Genomic DNA, 22,734 nt, shown 5'->3' on the forward strand with positions numbered 1-22,734 from the left:
TGTTTTTTAACATTTCTAATTTAGGAGCACAATGTGTACCTTGAAGCAAAAGTGGCTATACAACATTTGGTTGAACCTAAGGAAAAGGCGGGGGGGGGGGGCCAGGCGGGGAGGGAACCCTAACCAGAAACCTTTCACAGGAAACAGGAAGTGGTTGCCTCCCCACCCCCATCCTGCACTTTGAGCATAACCCAACTACCTATTCTGTACAATTTAGGCGAAGGGGCATAATCTCAATTAAGGAATTTTTGAGTTGGAAGAAAACTTTAAAATCCAAGGAGCAGTCTCTGCCAAAATGGACAAGGCCTGTTATAAGGTGGCAAAGCCAGAGCCCAAACCCAGTTCAAGCCCGTCCTTCCGCAGTGCTCTTAGTGAGGCCGCACAAAGACAAGGTTTGGAATCCCAGGGATTGTCATCAGGAATGCACTGAATGCCTCACAACCTTAAGGGCTCGGGGTTGGAATCCAAGCCTGAATTGTCCAAGTGAAACAGCTGACTAACAATGTCAGCTGGGGAATATTTTGATACCTTCAAACTCGGCCCCTGGAGGAAGAGGCCGCACAAAGAGCTCTGTGACCGAAGAGCCCAAGGAATGGTACGCGAAGGCCACCGGGTGCCTGCCTGGGCTGCCCACATTCTCCTCATAGCTAGATAAAGTGGCTCCCCAGAGCGGTTTCCAGATCCGCCCCAGTGGGCACCATCATCAGTATTGACTCCGGGAGAAACTTCCAGCTGTGAAGGGCTAACAAAGCTAGGCGCTCTCCCCCATTTGAATGTGAACGACCCCGCCTCAATCAGAGAAGGCCCTTAAGCCATAAAACCCTTCACACCAAGGCCAAGTGTCACACTTGTAAGAGGGTGTGATTTATAAATTGACAGCACCCACAAAGATGCTTTTGTACTCCTCCTTGGTTAACAATTTATCTCCCCCCACCAAACTCACGGAGCTATTCAGATAAAGCTTGACTGGGCCTCAAAAAGAAAGAAAAGAAGGGAGAAAGAAAAGGACCCAAGTTTTGGCCAAAACACCAATGTTCACTCTGGGTAATTATGGTCCTGTGAATAGACACTAAAATTAGGGCTTAATAATTCCTCTATATCACACTCACAGCAATCAAACTCTTCCAATACAAACATAAAGAGCAAGAAAACAAAAATCTCCTGCGCAGCCTTGCTGGAAACTCAACGAGTTCCACTTCTGTGGTTTCTGCAGTCTCTCTTGTGGTTTCTGCGCTCTTAGAATCCCCCCTTTAGAGCAATTTTAACTCGAAGCTCTGACCAGCTGTTTTTCTTTCTCAATATTTAAATCTACAAAGCAAAGAGTAAATATGGACTCGGTCATGTCTTTCCTCAGTTGGACAAAACCAATTCTGGCCCCTTCATCTTGTCTCCCCCAGTGCAGGACTCCCTTCTCGGATTCCAACACTGGCTGTGGAAATCATCTCCTTCCGAGTCCCTGCTCTCTCTGTAAAATGATTTAAATCACTGCGCCAACTCCAGTAGAGCCTAAGCCCCTAAAAACTATGTTAAAAAATACACACCGGATGATAACACTTGTCAACACTGAGGCCTTTCTTCTTAAAAGGTTATCTGGTGGAAAGCTGTCCTCGAATACTTCATTTTAAAAGAAGCAAAGCATAAACAATTCAAGCTTTAACTGTCTTCCTGCCCACTTAGGTAGGACTTCCCTAAATTGTGTCTATCCAAAAAACTTTCTTTTATGCAAGAGGGATGGCCTTTGCTCCAAAACAGTCATTCCGATACTGCTCCAAATACTAGAGGCTCCAATCGGCCCCCACACCAAGTCAGTCCTGCAGGCATGTTCTCTCTAGCCTCCACGGGATGAAAGGAACAGCATTCAAACCAAAGTGAGTAGGTAGCCAGTATTAAAAAGTTTGGTACTGGGATGCCTGGGGTGGCTCAGTCAGTTAAGTGTCTGCCTTCAGCTCAGGTCATGATCCCAGGGTCCTGGGATAGAGCCCTGAATTGATCCCTGCTCAGTGGGGAGCCGGCTTCTCCCTCTGCCTGCTGCTCCCCCCCCTTGTGCATGCTTGTGCGTGCGCACGCTCTCTCCAAAAAAATAAAATCTAAAAAAAAAAAAAGTTTGGGACAGAACCTATAAAAAAAATCTGTATTTCTGATTCTGTTAAAAATTAACACCTGGCAGGCACCTGGGTGGCTCAGTTGGTTAAGCGACTGCCTTGGCTCAGGTCATGATCCTGGAGTCCCTGGATCGAGTCCCGCATCGGGGTCCCTGCTCAGTGGGCAGTCTGCTTTCCCCTCTCCCTCTACCCCTCCCCCAGCTCCTGCTTTCTCTCTCAAATAAATAAATAAATAAAATCTTAAAAAAAAAAATTAACACCTGGCATCACTGGGTCCATATTCCTTCATGGCAACAGCTGGCTGAAACTAAGCAGCAGCTACCCCCTCCCTCCTTTAAGTTGGACAAGCACTAGCCGGGTTTGTCCAGACCCCTCCCTTCAAGACTACATGCTTGCTTCCCCTGCTTGCAGTTGTGACTGCCTGTCCCCAACAAGGCTCCAAGGTTTCTGATCTTTGACCCCCTCACAGTACACATACCTTTTTGACCATAGTCGTTTCAGATGAATCAAGCTTTGCTCTCTTGGTATCAGGTCCGTCTTCTACCCCTTGGTTAACTTTGGCAACTTTGGTTTTCTCCCTAGAGAGTGACAAGGGAAGGGAATTGAACTCTACTCTCTGAATCAAGCCATTAGAACAAGAAGAGCATCACCAGCTCACGCGATAGGATGGTGGCTGAGAGCAAAAGCCTGGGGTGCTTGGGTGGCTCAGCGGGTTAAGTGTCTGACTCTTGGTTTCAGCTCAAGGTCGTGGGAACCAACAGCTGCGTTGGGCTCCATGCTCAGCAGGGAGTCTGCTTGAGGTTCTCTCCCTCTCCCTCTGCCCCTTCCCCCACATTGTGCACCCTCTCTAAAATAAATAAATCTTAAAAAAAAAAAAAAAAGAGCAAAAGCTTTGCAGTCAGGCGTATCGGAGTGGGTTCAAATCCCAAAGTGGCCAATGATTACCTGATAAATCAATTACCCACTATGTGGGAATAACAATCTCTCAGAATTATTTTAAGATGAGAAATAACGAATTGCTTAGCATACACTGCCCAGCGCAAAGTAAGCTCTCAGCAAGCTTTTTAAATTTCACTTGAATTATGAAATAGAGCCAAACTTAATTTCTCCCCTCTGCCATGGGGAGCTCACATTAAAATAATCTGGCCTGCTTTTCTCTAGTATTGACTTCTCCATCCGTTTAGAGTGTGCCCAAGAAACTACAGAGTTTCTGAAAGCCATAAAATGCCAAAGTTATGAGAGATTTTGAACATGTCTGTCCTTCCCCCACCTCAATTTTACAGACAAGATATTTGCAGACCAGAGATATTTCAGTGATCTGCCTAAGAAACTGAACAAAACAAAGCAATTCTTTTTTTAAAGATTTTATTTGTCAGAGACAGACACAGCGAGAGCGGGAACACAAGCAGGCGGAGTGGGAGAGGGAGAAGCAGGCTTCCCACGGAGCAGGGAGCCCGATGCGGGGCTCGATCCCAGGACCCTGGGATCACAACCTGAGCCGAAGGCAGACGCTTAACGACTGAGCCACCCAGGCGCCCCAAAACAAGCAATTCTTGACTCTTGGTAGGAAGCTTCACCTACCACACAGGATCTCTCTTTACCTCTTATTAGCAAGGGAGGTAGTCAGAAATAACAGCCAAAAACCCAGTGCAGATAGTTTTAACAATACTGGTATCATCTGCCACCTTTCATCTAGAAGCTACAAGTTCAAACCACTGCAGGTCCCATCATGTGAGAATCACCACCGTCTGCAACCTTGATATTCAAACTGAGAGGATAAGGTCTGTTTGTTAGACCAGAGCAGTCTCTGGACTTTGGAGCTTTTCCAAGACAGACTTTGACTGCCTGTGCCTTCAGAGTTACCCATCTTAACTATTTCATACTCATTTTATTATCAACCTGAAAACACAGAAGCCAAAACTGAGGAACACGTGTTTACGATCCAAGCAAGTCTCCCATACACAGAAGGTGTGGTTTCACCAACTGAAGTCCAGGCTGATCAAATACCCACGTGGTATATTTGACTGCCGTAAGAACTCTGCTTTAGATTAGACCATTATTTTGAAAACAAAGGCCACATCTACAATTCTGAACACACAACCTATATAATCAGTAGGCTGTTAATGAACTGGCTGCCAAGTGTTCAAGCATACTTTCCTTAGATGGGTTGTTTCCTACCGGTGAATAAAACTATATTTTTTTCTGAAAATATTATGTTCTCCCCTCCTCTCCCAAAACTTACTCTACGAATTCATGCTCTCCAAGATTGGCAAATGTGTATCCATGGTAGCCAAAAACATCTCCTGTAAAAAACTTGATGCTATTTTTGTGACAGATCTGGTCAACTTTGACTATGACATCCCTGGAGCAGCAAGTCAGACAAACCTGCAGAAAGAAAGAATTGGCTGAGTGTGAGCTTTGCAAAATGTGAATCACTGCCCTGATGTCTAAATAAATCTTAATGAACAGTCTCTCTGGGCATGTCTAAAGTCAGTTTCAAACTGGAATAACAGGTTCTTTGGATCCTATGGTTAGAAGACAAAAGAAAAGTTGCAGGTTTCACTAGAAATGTAAATTGCGAGACCTCCACTTTCTGCAACCAAAACAAAATGGGTTTAAACCAGAAAGTAAAAGCCATTCAATGAATTTATTTCCCCTGTTCTATGAACATATATAAACCACACCTCAAAGTTTTTGTGAAAAGGGAAAAGACAGTAATAATTTAGTCTAAGTTATTTCTAAATTATTTAATCTATTAAAATCTGAATAAGCTATCATGAGAAGCAAAACCAGTTTTAAGTGACCCAAGGGTCATATTTAAATTCGGGGGCATTTTTCCCTCCTTGTTTTGATTGATATGTTAAGATAAAGAAGATAAACAAGTCCTGTTGAGATTAGTTTTCCACAGTTTTCAACGTGAAACTTTATCTGAATTTAAGGACAAAAGAAAAGGTTACACACCAAGTGACCTTCCATTCAGACGCAGACAATGAACCGGTGATTCACTCACTGGAATTATCAATGTTGCTCTGAGGCCTCTATGTTGTGTTCCAAAAGTTGAGGTACTGGAAATAGCTAAGTTTTACTGCATGAAACACCATCTTTTCAGGAAAACCTTTGTGATAAGGGTCATGAAGACAACTTCTAAATTGCACAAGTTTTCTTCTGAACATGAAAACATCCAAGGAAAAAAATCAAATCTAAAAGGCAAGACGTCACAGCTGAACATGCAACATTGACCAAATGGAACCCTGCAGAGTCAAAAGTGAGGGTAAAACCTAAGAGGCCCAGTCATACATAGCCCATGAGACACTGATCCTCGCCCCATGCGCATGCTTTATACAACCAACTGGCCCGGTGCTTCAGTTCGAACAAACCCTCTCTCTTAAGTGCTAGAAATGCAAGGGACACCTAGAATTAACCAAATGTAGTTACTACGGATAAAGAAATGAAGAGGAGAGGTTTGTCCAAACAGAAAATATTCCAATACTTCGGAGTTACAAAATAGAATGAATTAAATTAAAAAAAAAAAAGACAAAACGCACAGATGATCCATCATTCCAAGCACATATCTGAACAGATGCACATATGAAATAAAAGTGTGGAAAAACAAACTACCCAGCCCAAATTCTAACCTCTCATGTAATAGGCCTCTCATTTAAAAAACAAGTAGATCATCTGTGACTATTTCATGGTTATCCAACATTTGTTTAGCTTTTCCTGGGTACAGGGAACCATGTCTGAAAGGTCACAGATGCTGAAATAGAATTTAACTTATCCTTTCACCTCTGCATAGATCTGGCAGTGAAAACCAAATGAGGCTGGATATGCCTCATTTGGCTTATGACTACAGTGAATTTGTCTAGTTATCCATGGCAACACGGTCAAAGTGGCTGTGTGAAAGAGACAGACAGACCAAGATCAGGTGTGCTCTTTTTTTTAAGACAAAACACAAGCTGTAGTTTGATATTTCTAACAAAAAAAATGCCTCTACTACAGAAATTAGCCACCAACTTGTTTTCCGGAGAAAACACTTGCAGTAAAATGTATCAAAGCTATATGGAAAGATTCTGGAAGGAGTACAGAACACCAATGATGAAACCTGGTGTAAGGGAACATATGCCCAAAGAAGAAAGCAGCAGACAGCAAATCACAAACAGCTACAGCAGATCCAACAGACTGGATCTACTACCAACACATTCAACATGGCAAGGCAATGTGCTAGTAAGGCACATACACTAAGGCAATGTCACACTTGAGACCATGCAGGCAATGTCCTGAGCCTTAAGATTTTACACTCTATGAAACTTACAGCGTCAAACTGAGTGAAAAATGACTCCGGCTTCTTTTCTATATTCTCAGTGTCCACCTTCACATCCACCATGGGGTTGAGATTCTGGGCTCGCTCCAAAGAGGCTTCAGCCCTATTGCGGCCAAAAGATCCGGTACGGATCAAGAACTGAGCTCCAGGGTCTTCTGGAGATACCTAGAAATAATATTTTTTTAATACTTGAATTGTGGGGGGAAAACAAATTCTCAAAAACAACAAACCTTTCCATTTTAAAGGATAACTAAAATATCTACCATCTAATTGTATTATTGTTCTTGCAGGAATTTGCCTAATGCAGACTCCCTACACTCATTCCTTCAGAGACTTTAGAGACATTTAACTTTTTTTACTTGGCATTGATAGTTAAAGAGCACCCCCTTGTGTTTATAAAGAAAATTCACTTTAAACAGAAAAGTCCACACTTTCTTCTTTCACTTAAATTTGTAACTGCTAATAAAATGACATGATTATCAGTGGTAAGAATTTACAATACCTACTACGTTCCCAATTTTAAGCATTTGGAGACAAACAATAGTAGTTTAAAGGATGTAGTCCCTGGGGCGCCTGGGTGGCTCAGTCGGTTGAGCATCTGCCTTCAGCTCAGGTCATGATCCCAGAATCCTGGGATCAGAATCCTAGGATTGAGTCCTTAGGATTGAGTCCCGAGGCAGGCTCCCTTCTCAGCGGGGAGCCTGCTTCTCCCTCTGCCACTCCCCCTGCTTGTGCTCTATCAAATAAATAAAATCTTAAAAAAAAAATAAATCAATAAAGGATGTAGTCCCTGCCTACAACTGGTTTAAAATCAGACCAGTGAGTGACACCTGGCTGGCTCAGTCAAAGAATGTGCACAGCTCTTGATCTTGGGGTCGTGCGTTCAAGCCCCGTGTTGGGTACAGAGATTACTAAAATAAATAAACTTAAAAAATAAGTAAATAAATAAAATCAGACCAGTGCCAACATCAGGCACAATTAAGAATGCCTGAAATTAACTCTTAAATTCAACTAAATTCAGAAAGGAGGAGAGATGAGTAGGGCTGGAACAAAGTGAGGATTTCACCCACAAGGCTGGATGTCAGCAGAGAGCCTCAAAGACAGATAATAAAATCACGTGACAGCTGCCAGTAGGATTACAGATCCCATTCTGTTCACAGCATTTGTTCACACACCAAACATCTATTTTAACGATTAATCTCCAGTATGACCTTGCTACTTTCACCAAGACACAACACAAGTTAATCCCCCTCCTCTCCTCCAGCCAACTATCCACAGCACACACTCTCCCTTCCTACCTCTCTTTCAAGAAAATGAGCTCGTCTTCCTCCCGGTCAAGGCCAGCCCTCTACCAGTACCCTTGACCCATCCTGTCCCACTTCAGGGATCTCATCACACTGAAAGGCTATATATCATAGTGGTTAAGAGCAAGGCTCTGGAATAATTCAAGCTGAATTCAAATCTTTGATTCATATCCTAGGTCAACCACTTACTTAACTGTGTGACCTTGAACAAGTATATAGGAATCACATGCAAAATGAGGTTAATAAAAACAGTACATTTACTATAATCACTCTACTTGTGTTGCTCTGCTCTTCCCTCCCCGGACATCCAGTCTCTACGTGGACCCTCTTGGGTGTGGTGTCCCCAGGACTCCATCTCAGAATCACTCATCTTTTTGCTCTGCATAGCTCCATAAACTCACTACTTTTAATTTCTGCTGGTTATTTCTCAAATTGTTCCTACTGGTACAGACTGCTAACTGATCCATCAGAGTCTTGTACTAAACTGCCCGCCAGCTATTTCCTCCTGAATATTCATATTTGACTATTTTTTTGATCAACTGATGAGCCTACCAACAAACCATCCAATTACTTGAGTCAGAAACCCCAATCTTTATATTCATGTTATATCCTTGGTTAACAGCCACCTGACGAGGTAGCTAAGAGCATGGGCTCTACGAAGAGTCAGACTCCCTGGGTGCTGGTCATACCACCAACTACTATGACCTTGAGTGGGCCAGCAAGTCACTTCCCTTTCCTCAGTTTTCTTATTTGTAAAATAGGGATGACAATCCCTACATCTCAGAGTTATGAGAACTAAATGAGATACAACTGTAGCTCTTAGAAAGAAAAGTATCCAGCACCCTCAGGAAGTATCTGCTACTACAGTGATTCCTTGCTTTCCCTATGCTCCTGTATATGATCCTACTGATTCTACCACCTCGTATTTTTCACCTTTTATGTGCTTCTTGTCTTTTCTATCACGAGTGTTATTACTCAGACCCTTTTCATCTCTCACCTAACCGACTAAAGCAGCCTTCTAAGTGGTCTTCTGCACTGTATCTTGTGCAAATCATATATAGTAACTACTGTTCTACAGAAGGCCTGAAATTGACCAGGTCACCCATCCCACATTTGAAACTTTTTAATGAATCCTTGCCACCCAGAGGATGAGTACAAGCTTACAGCAAGGCTTACTAGCAGGGCCTTCATGATTTAGACCTTACCTACAACCTGCACACCCCCACTTTGGGCTTCTCATTCTAAAAACACCAAAGAGCACTGCTTGCCATATTCTATTTCTACCACGCTGTTCTGTGCCACTGCTAATGTTTCCTGCCTAAAACAAAGCCCCGCCACGTGAGAAATCTCTACTTGTTCCTTAAGCCTCAGCTAAGATCACAGCTCCACGAAGCCTTTTGTGTACCCCTACCACAACCTGAGTCAAGGAGCCTGCTCTGGTTTCTAAAGAAACCTTGAGAATGGGAACCAAATTTTGTGGATCTTTGTATCACAAGTGTCTAGATAGGGTAGCCAGCAGGTACTCGGGTATTTGTTGATGTAAACAAAATAAAACACTCTGAACTCTGAAGGGCAGGAATTAACATCCTTGATTTATAAATGAGCAAACTGAGGGGCACCTGGCTGGCTCAGTTGGTAGAGCATGAGACTCAATCTCAGTGCTGCAAGTTGGAGCCCCACACTGGGTACTAAAATAAATAAATATACATAGATAGATAGACAGAGAGATAGAGAGATAGGTAGATAGATAGCAAACTGAGTCCCTGAGAGGTTAAGCCTCTCGCCCAGCTTGAAGGGGTGGGATCTGAGTCCAAGTCTGCAAAATTCCAGAGCTTTTTGCACTAGGCAGCTGGGATGTTTCTAGTCAGGGCGAAAAAAGCACAAGCAAATTGCAACAAGGCAGAACCAAAATGTGTCCATGAATTTATGAGGTGGGAGTCAGGTTGGGTAAGTTCCCTGGGCCCAGGTTACATGAAGTCAGTGGTTCTCAACCCTCCCTGACTTTTAGACTCACCTGGAGAACTTTTATTTTTAACAATTCCCCCAAAATACTCAAAGCACAGATGGGATTGAGAACCACTGTGTTAGGCCTTGAAAATCAGTCAGAGGAATTAGGCTTTGCAGTGGAAGGTAGGTGGAAGGCACTGTAAGTCCTCAAAGTGAAGACGGAAGGGATAACGGTCAGCCTGTTCACTCCAACACTGGGTGGCACCCACTGTCCTGAGGCAGTGACAACACTCCCATCACACACGCCTCAGTATTATATCATTGTTCCCCATTCTCAGACTCTCGCAACCAGATGAGGAAGTCATCATCCCCACCTGGTTTCATTTTCCCACACTGAGGGCCTCCACATTTGGGGAACCATCCTTCCCTGGCTCTCTCTCCACTCTGACCCTCTCTACACTGCAAACAAATTCTCCCTCCAAACGCCTCTAGGGGGCACTGTGGTTGGGGAGATGTCAAAACTGCAAGTGCTCAGCCAGTGACTGATCTGGCAGTTTGCTTGCAGGAATTTTCTTTCCTTAGAAGGTTTTGAATTCAAGTCAAAAATCAATTTGTGACTGTGATATTAAGTGAGCTAACCCACATTTCTCTTCATTGCAGGAGAATTTTTTTAAAATCCTGATATTACTTTTCTCTGAAACCCAAACGAGATGAGCTTTAAAAAGTTTCATCAACATTTGCTTTCTTCCACAGAGCCTATACCTCACTGTGTGCTACTTAGCATGTTCATTGCCTAAAAGGAAAGACACAAACAGTATCATGTGATGACACAACCTTTCAAGTATTTTATCTTAAACAACAACGACATGATTTCTAGAATTTGCTTTAAAATACCATCCAAAAAAATACAGACCAAAAAAAAATATATATATATATATAGTTATCTGTAGAAGTCAGATAGATGGGGTGTCAAATGTTATTCTCTCTACTTTTGTATATATTTGAAATCTTCTATACAAGAAAAAACATTGAAGCATGAGAATATAGAGAAAGAAGTTATTTTCACCTTGGAAAAACTGGTCACAGAAATCTACATAGGAGATGAGAAAGACTATTGTATTATCAATTAAATGGTATGTCATATAATTATTACCAGATGTTCATTATGTGCCAGCACCGTGCTAAGCAGTCTGCATCCATTCTCTCCGATCCACTGTTTTCCAAACTAATGGCTATGAACAGTCTACAGTGAAGCTCTCCTGGGATACCTTTCAAACGTATGTATTCCTGAGCCACATCTCAGACCTTCTAAAGCAGAATCACTGGGGCTGTGAAAGCTAGCTATACCGTAACAAAACCACCCCTCTCCTCCTCAAAGTCACCCTCCAAGGGACAGATTAACTACACTTTACCAACAGGTAAGCTCTAGCAGGAGACAGAAGTCTCACTGGTCGACCACCTAGGACATGCCAGTGCCATGAGGCCAAAGGCCACAGCTCCACTAATGCCAGTCCTCCATTCACAGCCTGCAGGGGCACGTAGGGATTCACAAAACCTCCAAGGGTTTCATACTGAAGAGGGGAGACGGTGAAAGAAGAGTGACAAGGTGGCCAAACATCTCACCTGTTCAGGATCCAACATGGTCAGTCCTTTCACTCCTGCCAGAATGAGATTCTTGGCAATTTCAGCCCCAAGTCCTTTCATGCCGACAAGAAGCACCCGGGAGGCCCGCAGCCTATAAGGCAGACACTGTTAACCAGGTGACAGAAGACAATGGAAGTTTCATCGAATCATTGAAAAACAAGTCAAAATAACAGTGAAGTAATTTTGGTTTTCATTAAATGCACAGAAGCATCATGGCCTAAAATCTAGGAAAGAGACAGGCTCTAATCCATCCTGCAAAGAACAATTCATTCAACAAATATTTATTGAGCACCTACTATGCCAGGCACCCTTCTAAGGTATAGAAATACAGCAGTGAGGGCGCCTGGGTGGCTCAGATGGTTAAGCGTCTGCCTTCAGCTCAGGTCATGATCCCAGGGTCCTGGGATCGAGTCCCGCGTCAGGCTCCCTGCTCCTTGGGAGCCTGCTTCTCCCTCTGCCTCTCTCTCTCTCTCTGTCTTTCATGAATAAATAAATAAAATCTTAAAAAAAAAAAAAAAAGAAATACAGCAGTGAACAAGACAGACATAATCCCTGCCCTCCTGGAGCTTTTATTTTATGGAAGAGATAGACAAAGATATAGGATTATGTCAAAAAGTGATGAAAGTCAGGGAGGCCTGGTTGGCTCAGTCGGTAGAGTGACTCTTGATCTCAGGGTCACGAGTTCAAGCCCCACATTGGGTGTAGAAGAGCTTACTTAGAACAACAAAAAAAGTGATGAAAATCAAGCAGGATATAGATCAAGAATGATGGAGGATGTTATTTTACTCAGACTGATCATGAAGACCTTTCTGAGAAGGTGCTGAGCGAAAATCAAAATGAAATGAAGGACGAATATACACATATTTGGGAGAAGAGCAAGTACAAAAACAGCACGTATAAAAGCCCTGAAGCAGAGTGCTTGGCATGTTTCGGAGACAGGACAGTGGCTGAACAACAATGAGCAAAGGGAAGAACAGTAGGAGGTGGGTCACAGAACCAGGGCCACATCATGAAGGCTCTTACAGGAACTGTAAGGGCTGAATTTTATCTAAGCACAATAAAAAGCCATGGGGGGATGGACTCTTGGAGGGGGAAGAGTGTCACAGTTAAGGCAAGTGAGAATGAAGGCTTGGACTAGTATGACAGCAGAAGAAAAGGTGAAAAGGGGGAGTATGAGCAATAACAGGGTGGCATGAAAGAGGGTGTATTTGGAAAGTGTTTGGATCATTCTAGTGTGTAAAGTCACAAAAGATGAGATTTAAAAAAAGGTAATCAGATGTCCAGCTGTCTCAAAAAATCTGGACTTAGTGGAGCCTGGATGGCTCAAGTCAGTTGGGCAACTGACTCTTGATTTCAGCTCAGGTCATGATCTAGAGGTTGTGAGATGGAGCCCTGAGATGGGCTCCATGCTCAGTGAGGAGTCTGCTTGTCCCTCTCCCTCCCTCTCTCTCTGTTCCTCCCTCCACACATTCATGCATGTGTTCTAAAATAAATAAAATCTGGAAAAAAAAAGAAGAAGAAGTAGTCTGGGTATGCCTGGGTGGCTCAGCCAGTTAAGCAGCTGCCTTTGGCTCGGGTCAATCCTAAGGTCCTAGGATCGAGTTCCATCGGGCTCCTTGCTCAGCAGGGAGCTTGCTTCTCCCTCTGCCTGCCACTCCCCCTGCCTGTGCTTGCTCTCTTACTCTGATTAAAAAATTAAAAAGAAAAAAAAAGAAAGAAAAGAAAATCCCCACCCTGCAGTTCCATTAAAAAAAAAAAAAGAAGAAGAAGTCTGGACTTCACTCCGAGGTCAGTGGAAGGCAGTATAGGTCCATGGATTCATACCTGAAATCCCTTGAACCAGAGGGTTTAAGAATCAGAATCTTTTGGATTTGAAAAAAGAAACAGAATTTACATCATTTATTATGAAACCCCATCAGGATCTTGGGCAGTACACCCTGTAATCAAACCCATTAATATTTTTGCAGCAAATGTATGACTATTCACACTGAAAAGTATCAGTGAGAACTAAGAACAATCTCACATAAATTCAAGTTTGGCTGGCCAATGAGTTTGCTCTTAATTTATGAAATGAGGGGACGCCTGGGTGGCTCCATTGGTAAAGTGTCTGCCTTGAGCTCAGGTCGTGATGCCGGGGTCCTGGGATGGAGTCCTGTGTCGGGCTCCCTGCTCAGGGGGGAGCCTGCTTCTCCCTCTGCCTACCGCTCACCCGGCTTGTGCTCGCTCACTCTCTCTCTTTGGCAAATAAATGAATAAAATTTTTTAAAAACTTTATGAAATGAGTCGATTTTCAACTTGCACTAGTATTAGGGAGAACATGTAGAAGTTCTTCTAAAAATGGTACTAATAATTATGGATACTTGGATGTAATTAGACTAGAGATCTTTGAGGATGGTGGCTGACAAAATAGGATCCTGCACTGATTCTTGATATTAGCAGATACTGGATTTCTTTTGCTAATACAACCCAAGGGTAAAATTGGGGGGGGGGGGCATACTGACAACATTTCCTTCAAAGGCGTATGTCTGGGTTTCAGCTTCTCCATTATGGCTTTTCTTCTATCAGGCCCTTCCCCCACTGCCAACCACAGGCTAGCAGACACAAGCCTTTCAAGTGACAATTCCACTTCACTAAAATAGAAGGGAATTGGGAAAAGGGCTTACAAAATACAAGGTAAATAACAAAGATGCTAGCAATGAGTACTACACTTATCACAGATTTATACCAGTGGGTAGAAGGAGGAAGAAAAGCTATGTGACTTTCCAGAGGAGCTCCTATCCCTCCAGAATCAGCGCATATAATAGGCAATGTTTCCAAAAAGAAGAGTACACATACCAAACCTTTGGACATCAGAAAGGTTGAGCACCCCTGCATTTAGCTGTACCTTCCAGATCTCTGCCGTCACTGTTAATCTATAAGTCTTCCCTTCACCTGGACCCAACACTGCCCCTCCTGGAATTCCAGGGTGCTAAGTTCTGGGTTTTTTGTCCTGTTTGGCTGCTCCAGTACTCCAAGGATACAGCTAGAATAGCCCAGCTCTCTCCTGGGAAATTGTATCTTCAAACAATAGGCCTCTAATCCCTACACCCACTAAATTCTTCTCAGGCTCTGTTCTCTTTGCTGTTCTTTCAGCAATGGGCACTGCCAATCACTAAATGCCCTCTAGGTCTGAAAAATTAGGTTTGAATTCTGCCACTTCCCAACTGGGTGATCTGGACAATCCGCACAATCACTCTAAACTTCAGTTTTTTCATCTGTAAAATGGGGATACCAATTGTGATTTCATGTCGATTAATCTCCTTGACAACCTGGCAAAATGTGTGTGCAAAAGCATCTAGCATAATCCCTGGCACACAATGGATGCTCAATATATGTCACTTGGACTTACTGAACTTCTCAACCCCATTACCCTAATTATTACCAAAAGGCTTGGTGACAGGGCGCCTGGGTGGCTCAGTCGGTTAGATGTCCAACTCTTGATCTCAGCTCAGGTCTTGATCTTAGGGTTGTGAGTTCAAGCCCCACACTGGGCTCCATGCTGGGCATGAAGCCTACTTATAACAAAAAACAAGGGGCATGTGGGTGGCTCAGTCTCTTAAGCCTCTGACTTTAGGCTCAGCTCATGATCTCAGGGTCCTAGGATCCATCATTGGGCTCCACACTCAGCAGGGAGTCTGCTTGTCTCTCTCCCTCTGCCCTTCCCCCTACTCGTGAGCTCTCCCCCATCTCTCAAACAAAAATCTTTAAAAAACAAAAAATGATAAAATAAAACCCCAAAAGGGTTCAGTGATAGGTGGGTTCCCGATTTTCAAAAAAAAATCTGACAGAAAAATTCTAAAGCTGGCATTTAAAGGCCTTCAGTACTGTCTCCCACTTCTCCAGCTGTCTCTCCCACCAGCACCAGATTCCTCCCTCCCAGACATGCCTTCCATTTCCCACCTGCCAACTTCAGATCACAGCATTCCACACACCTGAAATACACTCTCTTCCTCTTGAGGCCTAGTCGAGCTTTTTCCCAGACTTCAAACCCCAATTCAAATTCCATTTCCTCAAAAAGTCCCTCTTACCACAGCGGACTCAAGTGAGCACTCCCTCCTCTGAGCTCTTGGAGCACTGCAACTTATAAATGCTGACAAAAAAATCACATTTAGCCACATAGCGTCTCCAAAATCCCTACCTCCTATAGAACTCTAGACTCTGACTGCTTGGAAGGGGTTTTCTTCTACCTCTAAAGATTTTACTTACTTACTCACTTATTTATTTAGAGGGAGAGGGAGAGCGTGAGTGGGGGGAGGGGCAGAGGGAGATGGAGAAGCAGACTCCCTGCTGAGCAGGGAGCCCTACACAAGGTTGGATCCCAGGACCCCAAGATCTTGACCTGAGCCAAAACCAAGAGTTAGACGCTTAACCAACTGAGCCACCCAGGTGCCCTTGCTTGAGAGGTTTTTTTATTCAGCTGCCATCAAACACTGAATATTATGTTTGTATTTTTATTTTTATTTTTTTTTAAAGATTTTATTTTTTTTTATTTATTTGAGAGAGAGAATGAGATAGAGAGAGCATGAGAGGGGGAGGGTCAGAGGGAGAAGCAGACTCCCTGCTGAGCAGGGAGCCCAATGCGGGACTCGATCCCGGGACTCCAGGATCATGACCTGAGCCGAAGGCAGTCGCTTAACCAACTGAGCCACTCAGGCTCCCCATGCTTGTATTTTTAATCCTTAACTATACTAGAGGCCCTGAGCTTACAAGCTTACAGCTAATGTATGGCTCAATTACATGAAATGCACTTAAAATAGCACCTGGCACATAGTCAGCACTTAATAAATGTCAGCTATTATTATTCATACTCCGATGCAGCAATTCCCCTTCTAGGAATGAATTCTGCAGAAATACTCAGGTGTGTACCAAGATCATGTACAAATCTATTCACAGCAGCAGCATCCATCCGCTTCCCTCCGCCTCCACAGCCACCACCATTTCTCACCTACAAAACTACAATAGCTTTATACATGGTCTCCCTGCTTCCACTCTTGCCCCCTACAATCTGCTCTCCCCATCTCAGGAAGAGAGATTTTTTTTTTTAAGATTTTATTTATTTGACACAGAGAGACAAAGCGAGAGAGGGAACACAAGCAGGGGGAGTGGGAGAGGGAGAACCAGGCTTCCCGCTGAGCAGAGAGCCCAATGTGGGGCTCGATCCCAGGACCCTGGGATCATGACCTGAGCCAAAGGCAGACGCCCAATGACTGAGCCACCCAGGCGCCCCGGAAGAGAGATCTTTTAAACCAGATTATGACCCTCTCATGCTCAAACCGTTCAATGGTTCCCTATTCAAGTTCCTTACCCAAAGCCCTGTGAACTGCTCCCATCTCAGGCTCATCATACTCTCCGGGCTGCTAATTGCCTACAGCCTGGCTCCAGCCTTGGGCATTGACCTGGGCATTAGTCAATTCTTTAGGTTTCAACTCAACTGTCACCACCTTAGACGTCCACACTGGCCACCTAATCCAAATTTATGTCCACGCCCTCTTCTATCTGGAATTACTTTACGTTTCTATGTTCACTGCCACCTCCATTTGAATGTAAGCTCCAGAAACCATCGTATCCCCAGCATCTATGACTGCGCTTGGCACTTAGTATACTGTTACTGAAACAGTATTGAATTAATAGATATACCAAAAGAAATCCAAGTGTCCATCAGCAGAATTACATAAACCTGGTACATAATAAAATAATAGCTAACATTTACTGAAGACTCATTACATGCTACACACTCTTCACATGTATTATGTTATTTAATCCTCATGACGATCTTATGAGCTGGTTATCTTTTTATCCCTTTTTTGCAGCTGAGAAAACAGGCACAAAGAAGTTCACTAGCTTATCCAAGGATACACAGCTAGGAAGTCGCTAATAATCAACTAGTTGATAAGGGCAATAATAAGGGAGAGCGATTCAGATGGTGGGCTCTGAGGCCACACTGCTCTGGTGCACACACACTATAGAAAACGAGGTGGCCATTAGAAAGAATAAGATGATAAAAGGTAACACTTATTAAGCTGTTACTGTATGCCAAGCACTGTTCTAAGCAATGTATGTGTATTAACTCTGCCAGAAAGGGGCACCTGGGTGGCTCCATCTGCCTTCAGCGTCTGCCTTCAGCTCAGGTCATGATCCCAGGGTCCTGAGATCCAGCCCTGTGTCCGGCTCCTTGCTCAGCAGGGAACCTGCTTCTCTCTCTCCCTCTGCCTGATGCTCCCCCTGCTTGTGCTCTATGTCAAATAAAAAAATAAAAACCTCTGCCAGAAAGGCACTGTTACTCTCATTTTGCAGACAGAAAGCTGTAGTAGACAAAATGTGTCCATCCCTCCCTTCCCCCCCACCACTGCAGATGTCCACGCTCTAATCCCTGGGACCTGTGAATAAATTACTTTACATGACAAAAGGACCTTAGGTGTAATTAAATTAAGATTCTGAAATGGGGAGATTAACCTAGATTATTACTTGGGTGGGCCTAAGTAATCACAAGGGTCCTTAATAAGAGGGAGGCAGAAGAGGGGCGCCTGGGTGGCTCAGTTGTTAAGCATCTGCCTTCGGCTCAGGTCATGATCCCACGGTCCTGAAATCGAGCCCCGCATCGGGCTCCCTGCTCAGCGGGAAGCCTGCTTCTCCCTCTCCCCCTGCTTGTGTTCCCTCTCTGTGTCTCTCTCTCTGTGTCAAATAAATAAAATCTTAAAAAAAAAAAAAAAAAGAGGGAGGCAAAAGGGTCAGAAGATGCTATGCTGCTGTCTTTGGAAATGAAGGGGCCACAAGCTAAGGAACATAGGTGGCTTCTACACGCTAGAAAAGTCAGGCAAAAAGACTTTCCCCTAAAGCCTCCACAGGGGAACATGGCCCTGTCAACACCTTGATTTTAGCCCAGTGAAACTGATTTCAGACTTCTGACCTCCAGAACTGTAAGAGAGTAAATTTGTATTGTTTTAAGCCACTAAGTTTGTGGCCATTGTTACAGCAGCAACAGAAAACTAAGATATTGAGGACAGAGTTGTTAAAGAACTTGCTGAAGATTACACAACTGCAAAATGGCAAAGCAGGTATCAACTCAGGAAATACTGCTCCAAAATCTGTACTCTTCCAGTTATATTGCCTCTCAATACCACAAATAAATGTAAAATCACACTGCGACATGTTATGTATATAGCCCACCAGGAGCCACGACGGCAATAATCACCATCTACAGAGGGCTCACTGGGTTTGAGGCATGGAACTAGGTACGTTACATATACTACTCCACTGAGATACCTTGATTACTGGGGCGCCTGGCTAGCTCAGTCGGTAGAGCATGTGACTCATCAGTGTCCTGAGTTCAAGCCCCATATTGGGTATGAAGCCTACTTAAAATAAAGTTCAAAACAACTCTGATTATGGTTCTTCACCATGTCTCTTTCGGGGGAAAAAAGCATACACACCCTAAATATTGCATACAATTTCTCGCCTTAGAAGTCCAAAGGGCTCCACAGATCCCAGAGTAGGCCATTACGTTTCCATAGGAAAGGATTCAAGTCTGCCTACAGTAAGGAGAAAACTGAGGCTCAGAAAAGGTGTCCAAGCTCTCACAGCTCATGAGTGGCCAGAACTGGGATAAGAATGCAGTTCTGACCACAATCTAGTATTTTTCCTCTTTCAATGTCTTCTCCATGTTGTCTTTTTTTTTTTTAAGATTTTATTTATTTATTAGAGAGAGAGAATGGTAGTGAGAGAGCATGAGAGGGAAGAGGGTCAGAGGGAGAAGCAGACTCCCTGCTGAGCAGGGAGCCCGATGCGGGACTCCAGGATCATGACCTGAGCCGAAGGCAGTCGCTTAACCAACTAAACCACCCAGGCGCCCCTCCATGTTGTCTTGTACACAGCAGGTTCTAAGTAAATATTTGCTGATTGGGCTCTCTCATCCTTAACTTCTACTGCCACAGGAATACCTTTTAAATTTCTGAGAAGGAAGGAACCAGAGCCTTTTTATCACAACCTCTGAATTCACAATACATATCGCAAGTTAAGCCAAGCCAACTGAATTCCACTTATGGTTAAGAATTCCTAAGACTACCAAATTCACACTTGAACCACATTTACTGAGATTTTATTTTATTTTTAAAGATTTTATTTATTTATTTGACAGAGACAGAGACAGCAAGAGCAGGAACACAAGCAGGGAGAGTGGGAGAGGGAGAAGCAGGCTTCCTGCTGAGCAGGGAGCCCAATGTGGGACTCGATCCCAGGACTCTGGGACCATGACCTGAGCCAAAGGGAGCCGCTTAACGACTGAGCCACCCAGGCGTCCTATTATTTTTTTACAAAGATTTTATTTATTTATTTGAGAGAGAGCATGAGAGGGGGGAGGGTCAGAGGGAGAAGCAGACTCCCAGCTGAGCAGGGAGCCCGATGTGGGTCTCGATCCCGGGACTCCAGGATCATGACCCGAGCCGAAGGCAGTCGCTCAACCAACTGAGCGAGCCATCCAGGAGCCCCACATTTATTGAGATTTTAATGCGTGACGAGTCATGAAAAAATCTGGTTATAAGACTATTTCAAGGGCGCCTGGGTGGCTCAGTTGGTTAAGCGACTGCCTTCGGCTCAGGTCATAATCCTGGAGTCCCGGGATCGAGTCCCGCATCGGGCTCCCTGCTAGGGAGGGAGTCTGCTTCTCCCTCTGACCCTCCCCCCCTCTCATGTGCTTTCTCTCTCTCTCATTCTCTCTCAAATAAATAAATAAAATCTTAAAAAAAAAAGACTACTTCAAGTAGGGTAAAAAGTAAGCACAAAATCTCTAGGCCAGAGGTTTAGCATATTTGAGGAACAGAAAAATTCAAGAGCTTGAATGAAGTAAACCAGGGAGATGTAGCCAAGATCAGACAAGGCAGAGCATGAAAGGCAAGGGATTTTAAAAGCTTTGGATTTTATTCAGAATATAAGAGGAAATCACTGGAAGGCTTTAAGCAGAGAACTGGCTGAGATCTGATTTTTTTTTTTTTTTTAAGCAATCTGGCTGCTGTGTGGAGACTGGATTATAAAGAGTCAAGAGTGGAACAGAGGAGACCAATTGAGGGGACTACAGAGGTGATCTGAGAGATGATGAGTATAAGCTGGACTTAGAAATGAAGAAAAGGGGGGGGTGCCTGGGTGGCTCGGTCGTTAAGCGTCTGCCTTTCTGCTCAGATCATGATCCCAGGGTCCTGGGATCGAGCCCCGCATCGGGCTCCCTGCTCAGCGGGAGGCCTGCTTCTCCCTCTCCCACTCCCTCTGCTTTTGTTCCCTCTCTAGAGCTGTCTCTGTCAAATAAATAAATCTTTAAAAAAAAAAAAAAAAGAAATGAAGAAAGGCTGGGGCACCTGGGTGGCTCAGTCGGTTAAGCGACTGCCTTCAGCTCAGGTAATGATCCCGGAGTCCTGGGATTGAGTCCCACATCCAGCTCCCTGCTCAGCAGGGAGTCCGCTTCTCCCTCTGCCCCTCACTCCACTCTCATGTGCTCTCTCTCTCTCTCAAATAAATAAAATCTTAAAAAAAAAAGAAATGAAGAAAGGGCTGAGATAGTTTGAAGCAAAGCTGATAGGACTTGCCAACAGACTGGACATAGGAATAAGGGACAGAGATGAATAAAGAACTCCTAGGTTTCTGGTCTGTGCAACCAGATAAATGGTGAGGCCAACCGCATTTGGCAGATCGGTCCACTTTCTCCTTCAGAGATGAGCTCATCTTCACTTAACTAACAGTAAAGTACTTTTCATTTAAATCTACAATCTTGGGCGCCTGGGTGGCTCAGTTGGTTAAGCGACTGCCTTCGGCTCAGGTCATGATCCTGGAGTCCGCATCGGGCTCCCTGCTCGGCAGGGAGTCTGCTTCTCTCTCTGACCCTCCCCCCTCTCATGTGCTCTCTCTCTCATTCTCTCTCTCTCAAATAAATAAATAAAATCTTTAAAAAAAATAAAATAAATCTACAATCTTGCTCCATCTAACTGCCCATTCATTACATTTACTTCAATGTCTTGTCAGAATCCAAAACAGAACTTAAGACTGATCCCCCTACAATCTTCCTCATCCTTCTGGAGTCTCCACTCATCCCACTAATGTTTACTTTACATTTGCCTTATTTATCTCAACCTATTTCCTATGTAGCTTCCTGCTTTTGTTACTCATGATTTATACTTGTCAAGTAATTGTAGCTATAATTTACTGAATGCTCTGTGAGCATAGGAACTATTCATGCATTATCTCATTTTTTATGTCTTTATTCATTTAAGTAATCTCTACACCCAACGTGGGGCTCAAACTCATGACCCCGAAATCAAGAGTCAGTCAAATCCTCTTCTAACTGAGCCGGTCAGGCACCTCCATGCATTATCTCATTTAATTCTCAACACTCTTATAATATAGATTCTATTATCTCCATTTGACAAATGAGGACACTTAAAGCACAGAGAAGGAATGTATCCAAGGTTAAATAACAGAAGGAATGTATCCAAGGTTAAATAACTAAGAATTTCTGCTGTTGAGATTCAAACTTAACTATCAACCACTATCAACACTACAATAAATTGGTCCTTATGTGAGCAATCAGGATTGGCCTCCACAACACAGTATGCACTCAGTCACTAACTATGGCAAATGTGTGACTATGGAACCAACTGAAGTTCTACTCAACAGCAGCGGTGTTGACTAATGAGTCTCTGAAAACAGGAAAATTTTTGAAGTCCCTTTTTTGTAAAGTCAGAATTTCAGATGAAAGAGTCCTTAAAAATGTAGTCACACTTACCCCTCCTTTTTGCAGATGTGGAACTTAAGGCCAACAAACTGTGAGACTGACCCAAGGTCAGGAGAGCTGGTTAGCAGAACTGGGAACTGAACCCAGGTTTCTTGACTTCCTACATCTTTGCAAAGTACAATCATTTCATCCAACAAATATATCTGAATGTCTACAAACTTGCAAGCACTAGAAATTTAGTAAGACCAGTCAAATCCCTTTAGTTATCAGACATTTATAAAACACTTGTCCTCATGGAGCTTATCATCTATTTTGCTCTTTCCAGTCACCCTCCCTCCCTTCCTCATGCTTAGGTAAGGGATAAACTACTGCTGAGTGGAAGAAAAATCATACAGGCCTAGTTGTGAAAAATATTGCAGAAACCGCTGAAGCACACATTCTGAAAACATACACAGCTGCCAGCTTCAACACTCTCCTTTACACTAATTTGACCGAAAAAATGAGCCCCTATTGTCGAAAATGACCCGGAGTGGGGGAGAGTATGAACCTGAAGTGAGTGACTTAGGTTCAACTCCTACTTCTACCTACTTGGTGCATGACCTTGGGAGTCTGCTCTCTTCCTTGAACCTCATCCATAAAATGGGCTATGTACCATAGCAAGAA

At 43.6% G+C, this 22,734-nt stretch overlaps 1 protein-coding gene across 3 annotated transcripts in view; it reads right to left on the reverse strand.

Moving 5' to 3' along the window:
* The window catches only part of SAE1 (SUMO1 activating enzyme subunit 1), a 77,970-nt gene that overhangs the window by 50,219 nt on the left and 5,017 nt on the right, over window positions 1–22,734 (reverse strand). For 2 of the 3 annotated variants that reach the window (XM_073886515.1, XM_025849735.2), the window contains exons 2-5: window positions 11,298–11,409; window positions 6,415–6,588; window positions 4,345–4,487; window positions 2,581–2,680 (exon numbers count right to left, since the gene is read on the reverse strand). In XM_073886515.1, the coding sequence (XP_073742616.1) occupies window positions 2,581–2,680; window positions 4,345–4,487; window positions 6,415–6,588; window positions 11,298–11,409 (529 nt within the window). Of the gene's footprint in view, window positions 1–2,580; window positions 2,681–4,344; window positions 4,488–6,414; window positions 6,589–11,297; window positions 11,424–22,734 lie in introns of all 3 variants that reach the window. The other variant, XM_073886514.1, reaches the window with a different exon arrangement.

This window comes from Callorhinus ursinus, unplaced genomic scaffold (genome assembly GCF_003265705.2).
Source record: "Callorhinus ursinus isolate GAN/ISIS: 27379988/994484 unplaced genomic scaffold, GSC_fseal_2.0 scaffold71, whole genome shotgun sequence".
Classification (NCBI taxonomy): Eukaryota; Metazoa; Chordata; class Mammalia; order Carnivora; family Otariidae; genus Callorhinus; species Callorhinus ursinus.